A 6,245-nucleotide genomic window follows, 5' to 3' on the forward strand; every position below is an offset into this window, starting at 1 on the left:
AGTTTTGTGACCTGTTTTAAGTTTTATCATATTAAGTTTGAGGATGTTAAATGAGATAACATTATTTTGGGATGCCACAGGTGTTCACTTTCAGCCAGAAAATATCAGTTAATTTCCAGTTGCTGCTGCGTTTTGTCCAAGGCCTATCGTTTTTGCTTGCCGTTGCTGGTTTAGCTGCTGCTGTTGTATTGACAGACCTTACTGTAACAGATGTCTTCGCGTGCATCTTAGCATTCATACCCACTGGCTGGGGAATTCTCTCAGTAAGTCCTCTTTTCCTTCAAGTCGTGTCTTCTGCTGCTTCTTACTTATTACATATCTTATGGTACCATAATTACATTGATAACATTTTGCACAATATATTTATTAGAAAGGGATAGGAAAGTTCACTAATATTAGCATTTCTCAACTATCAAAGAAGCAAATAAAGTTCAAAATCTAAAGCCAGGATCAATAACTTTCCCTTGGTTTCAGTTGGATAAATGAGTTGGCATCATTTACATGATTAGTACCTGTGCAGTGCTTTGTATTTGTATTTTGGCGAAGGTAGAGCATGTTATATTATTTTTTTCTCTCTTGGTGGAGGTTTTGAGGTAGACTAGAAGAAGTCTAGGCTTTTGTGGTATATGCTTTTGCTGTAGTTCGTTATCATACAAGTTATAAGTAGGGTATATTCAAGTTCCCTGCCAAGTAGTGAACAATATACATTGGTGTTCACTGAAAACACACGATACTAAACCTTTAATGCAAATCATGTCTTTGATTGTGCACATCTTTCATTCTCTCTTTGAACTGTATTAACTTCCTGCAAATGCATGTTTCATCATTCGACAGATTGCTGCAGCATGGAAGCCTCTGGTCAAGAAAATGGGGATGTGGAAGTCTTTCCGTTCAGTTGCCCGTCTGTTTGATGCTGGTATGGGTGTGCTCATTTTCATCCCAATCGCACTCTTTTCTTGGTTCCCCTTCATTTCAACATTTCAAACCCGGCTTATGTTCAACCAAGCGTTCAGTCGAGGGCTGGAGATCTCTCTTATCCTTGCTGGTAACAATCCAAACACTGGTTTATAATTTCTTCATCTTCCTCTGATCTTGTACAGAGAAAGAGTAGTTCATATTGTTCCATCACTTTTAGGAGCCTTTGGTAGAGTACTTTCTGTCATTAGTAATTATTGTAAAATCTGTCAATGTATAGTTTCAGATATGTAAAATCATAATTTTGACTAGGCGGACTCTACGTTATTTATCTTCTTCTGTTTTACGTCTCATGAAAGATGTAATGGAATTTATCGTATGTGTTCTGCCTAGCATACTTACTCCTCCATGGGTGTTGGTACACAGTTTTGTTGGAGTTCAATCAACGGACTTCGATTTGCCTGAGAGTTAGTGTGTCCATCAGAAATGACCCAGTGAACATTATTTATTTCTTCACTATAAATGACATTGCTTTTGGTGTGTGTTAGTACACAAATTTTTTGGAATTCAACTGAGGACTTCTGACTTGCTTGAAAATTTTTGGGTCCAGAACAAATTAGTAATTGATACTCATTGCTTCACCATGAATGACATAGCTAAAATTTGCATTTCAGGGTTCATGAAATCTGAATTTATGATTTTTGGTGCTTTTGATGTGTGTTATTACATGGATTTTATGGAGTTCAACCGATGGACTCCGATTTGTCTAAAAGTTGGCAGGTCCGTCATTAATGACCATTGACAGAAATTCATTGCTTCATCATGAACGACGTCGTTTATTTGTGTTTTGGGGTTTAGAAATTAGAATCCATGATTTTTGATGCTTTAGGTGTGAGGTAGTACACTGATTTTTTTGAGGTTGACAGGTCCATTATTAGTAGGTGATATTTGTTGCTTCACCTTAAACGACGTCGTTTAATTTTGTGCTTTGGTGTCATAAAACTAGAATTTATGATTTTTGGTGCTTTTGGGGTGTGTGTCAGTACATAGATAATTTGTAGTTCAAACGACCTTGTGGACATATAAGCGTTGCTTCACCATGAGCATCGCTTATTTTTGCATGTCAAAGTCACTAAATTAGAATATAAGATTTTGGGGTGGAGTCAGAATTTCAATAAGGGAGTTCAAAATCTGATGAAGTAGACACATAAAATAGATGAAGGGGGTTTGATATCTACTATTTATATATAAAAAATTATTTTAATTATGTATAAATAATATAATTTTTCGTCGAAGGGGGTTCATTCAATGTGGCTCCGCCTCTGTGTTAGTACACATAATGTTTGGAGTTCAGCCGATGGACTTTGGTTTGTCAGAAAGTTGGTGAGCTGACTAGCGTCTCAATCCAATTCTTCTAAGATATTCATCAAGCAAATGATTGTTCCTTTTAGTCTGTCCATTAGTTTGTGGGTCGTTTGCCGTTGAGAATTTCAAATCAATACCCATTATTTTGAATAAAGCAGTCCAAAATCGACCAGTAAATCTATCATAACGATTACTCACAATATCCAATGGAATATCAAAATTCTTTACAACATTCTTATAGAATAGGGATAAAAAGGAATATCAAAATTCTTTACAACATTCTTATAGAATAGGGATAAAAATAAAGATACTGTATTTTGAGAATTTGTCAACCATAATCATGATTGGCGCCTTTTTGTTCACCCTTGAAAATCCGCTAATGAAATCCATCAAAGTAGAAGCCCACGGACGCTCTGCAATAGGTAGAGGCTGAAGTATACTAGCTTCCTTCTTTGTATCATTCTTGTCCAGTTGACACACTAGATATGACATTACATTTGCCTCAATGTCATCTTCCATCTTTGGTCAAAAATAATTTCGAGACAACAATGTCATCATCCTTTCAACACCCAGATGCCTGGTATAAGCAATATCATGTGTCTCTTCAGGAGTTTTCTTCACAGCCTATCACTTTGAGGAGCAAAGATTCTCCCCCCTTTGAAATAGAACAAATCGTCCTCGATCCAATGCATCAGCCACTTGGTTTTGCTTGCCTGGTTTATGTATCCACACGAAGTCATATTCAGTCAATATCTCCTGCTATTTAGCTTTGCTTTAAACTTAGTTTCTGTTGAGTTTTGAAGTATGTATTAACCTCATTGTCTGTCTTGATAACAAATTTCGTCCCAAGTAGATACACACTCCAGATTTGAAGACAATGGAGTACTGCCACCATTTTCTTTTCATGAGCAGAATATCTTTGCTCTGCAGGATTTAATTTTCTGCTCTCAAATGCAATAAGATGTTCACCCTACACTAGCACACCACCAACATCATAATCAGAGTCATCGGTGTGTACATCAAATGGAAGATCAAAGTCAGGCAACCGCAGTATTGGTTCAGAAGCAACGACCTTCTTTAATGAATTAAAAGCCTTCTCCTTTGATTCTGATCAAGCCCGTTTCACGTTCTTTTTTAGCAAATCCATCAATGGGACAACCTTTTTTAAATAGTTTGCTATGAACTTTCTGTAATAGTTTACAAGTCCTAAAAATGATTTTAGTTCTTTAACCTCGTTGGGTGCTTGTCATTCTACAATTACTTGCACCTTTTTAGAATTCATGTACACTTAATTTTAGCTTACCAAATGGCTCAGAAACTTTATTTCGCGACTAGAAAACTCACATTTTTCCATCTTGACATAGAGTTGGTAATCTCTAAGTTGTTGCAACACTTTTTTCAAATACAACCGATGATCTTCTAGAGTCCTACTATATATGCCTATATCGTCTAAGTAGACTACTAAAAAATCATCAAGATACTCATAAAGTATTGTTTGTCAAGTTGCAGAAAGTAGCGGGGCATTAGTCAGCCTAAACAGCATTACAAGGAAATCATAGCTACCATATCTAGTAACACAAGTGGTCTTTGGGGCACCCCCTCAGCTATGCGAACTTACTAATAGCCAGACCTTAAATCTAACTTAGAAAAGAAACTAGCCTTAGACAACCCACCCAGCAAGTCTTGAGTCAGCGACACAGGATACTTGTTCTCTACAGTTACCTTGTTCAATGCCCTATAGTCAACACACATCCTAAGAATGTCGTCTTGTTTCTTCTGAATCAGGATGGGTAGGCCAAATGTAGCCTTCGAAGGCTGAATCATTCCAGCATCAAGCAACTCAGACAATTGCTTGTGAAATTCAGTCAACTCCCATGGAGACATATAGTAAAGAGGTCGTGCTGGTGGCACTAATGTAGGAGTCAGTTCAATCATGTGATCAATTTCCCTCCTTGGAGGCAACTCTTTAGGCAGTTCTTGAGGCATCACATCCTTGTACTCAAGCAACAACTTTGCAACATCATCAGGAACTTCAATTTACACGTCCAACTTCACTTCAACCAAAGCAGTAAGATAAGCAGGTTCGCCCTTTTTCAAGCCCTTTTCAAAAGCCATAACCGACAGTAGTGCAACAATTTCAGTGTTCTTCTTACTTCCCTCATCAAAAGGGTGGATTCCTTTCACAAATCCAGGTCCTTCTCACCATAAACATCAAACCATCTAACTAAGGAATATGATCAACTTTGAACATCCTCATAAAATCAATTCCCAGCAGTAGATTGAAGTCATCAAGTGGTACCACAGTTAACCACTTTGCTTTCTTTGACTGGACGAAGTAATATCAATCTTCCCCTTGCCTTTGTCATTTCCATCCTATCTGTGACTTTGGTTGATCAAAAGTCGATCAAGGCATTTGCAGCAACAATTACACTAGGCAGATTTTGATCTTTCTGCCTGCGCAATTCATTTTGCACCCACCCTTACATTTCAAAAATAAAATTGTGCATCTGATCCTCGTCTGACATATTCTAAATATTCAACAACAATGATGTGAATTCCTTCACATATTCTCGAATAGATCCTACTTATTTTGACCGGTTCAACCTGTTTCTACCAACCCAAGACGAGTTACTTGGCAGGAATTTTTCATGTAGTGCATCTCTTAGTTTTTCCCAAGTATCAATCTTGGGTATGTTAGCACTCTCATCATGAGCATTATTTGTCCACCATCATAGAATATCATTCCCATGAAAGTAATGGACTGATATTGTCAACTTATCGTTCGATGAGTAGTAGCGAAGTGATGCCCAAAGTCCCATAAGAAGTTTTCCAACTCTTTGGCATCATGAACACTATCAAGTGATTTCGGTTCTGGAACTTTGATCTTGGCATGTTCTTCGCCTCCTCTAGGCAGATTTGCAATAACCCAATAAAATACTGTCACCTCCGTCTTCAGATCTTCATTTTCCATCTTAAGGCCCTCAATTTGTGTACCCACAGACTCCCGAAAATCTTGCAATTTGTCCAACTAGCCCACGATAAGTTTGCATCACGGCTTTGATGCTCCAAATTTGAGTCAAAACATCAATCATGTCCTCCTCATCTTCTACCAGACCCAACAAGGCCTCGAACCGTGCAACCTTCTGACATAGGTCGTTGTAATTATTTTCGCTAGCCATTTTCAGTGTTGAAACCCTTTGCACATATACTTGTTGTTGTGGGGTCAACCCACGATGATCTAATCTAGTTTAGTCTAGCACCTTAGAATCAACCCTTTCTTTTTCTCTCTAATCTAGTTCCACATTAGCCATTGCCTACGAAATCAATACAATATAAAAACGTATAGGAACAAGTCCCAACTTTTTATTGAACTCGTTCTACAAAGAAGCACACAAATGTTTAGCCTTACAAAATTCGATCCTAATCAAAAGTACTTGAGAATGGTATGTCTGTGCCAATAAATAGGCCATAGATGTCACGATCCAAGCCTAGGGCCTAGACATGATATGGCGAATGAGACACTCGGAGATACCTCACCCAAGCCTCTTAGCATCCATTAAGCATTTTATTGGTACTAATAAACTAATCAAGCGGAAACCAAGAGGGATGTAGGGACTAAGGGGCTTCACATTTAATAAGAGTCAAAGATAACATAACATCTTTTTCTATGTCCAACCATACCTTCTACATTAAAGACTTGGCGGGGGCTAAGACATGTCCCTAGCTCACCCTTAAAATAAGTGTCAAGAAATGTCTTAATAAAAGTCTTAATGTTCTACATAACATAATCTTAGATTAAAATGGGTGTTGTTCCAGAACCATGGGAACTCACCACAAGCAATCTTCAATTAATCCGAGCTAGCCACCTGGAGGAGATCGAAGAGCGAAGTCGGTTCATACATGGCGATATCATGTAGGCATAAGTATGCTTAGTACTTTGAATGTATTAAGTATGTGAGCATGCA

At 37.9% G+C, this 6,245-nt stretch overlaps 1 protein-coding gene across 2 annotated transcripts in view; it reads left to right on the forward strand.

Annotated features, from left to right (window-relative positions):
* LOC129887790 (callose synthase 9) overlaps window positions 1-1,380 on the forward strand; it is a 49,928-nt gene extending 48,548 nt beyond the window's left edge. For both annotated transcript variants that reach the window (XM_055963017.1, XM_055963016.1), the window contains exons 51-52: window positions 81-263; window positions 835-1,380. In XM_055963017.1, coding sequence (XP_055818992.1) covers window positions 81-263; window positions 835-1,071 — 420 coding nt within the window. In that variant the 3' untranslated portion in view covers window positions 1,072-1,380. The remainder of the gene's footprint in view (window positions 1-80; window positions 264-834) is intronic.
* Window positions 1,381-6,245: the final 4,865 nt, after the last annotated feature.

This window comes from Solanum dulcamara, chromosome 4, assembly GCF_947179165.1.
Source record: "Solanum dulcamara chromosome 4, daSolDulc1.2, whole genome shotgun sequence".
NCBI lineage: Eukaryota > Viridiplantae > Streptophyta > Magnoliopsida > Solanales > Solanaceae > Solanum > Solanum dulcamara.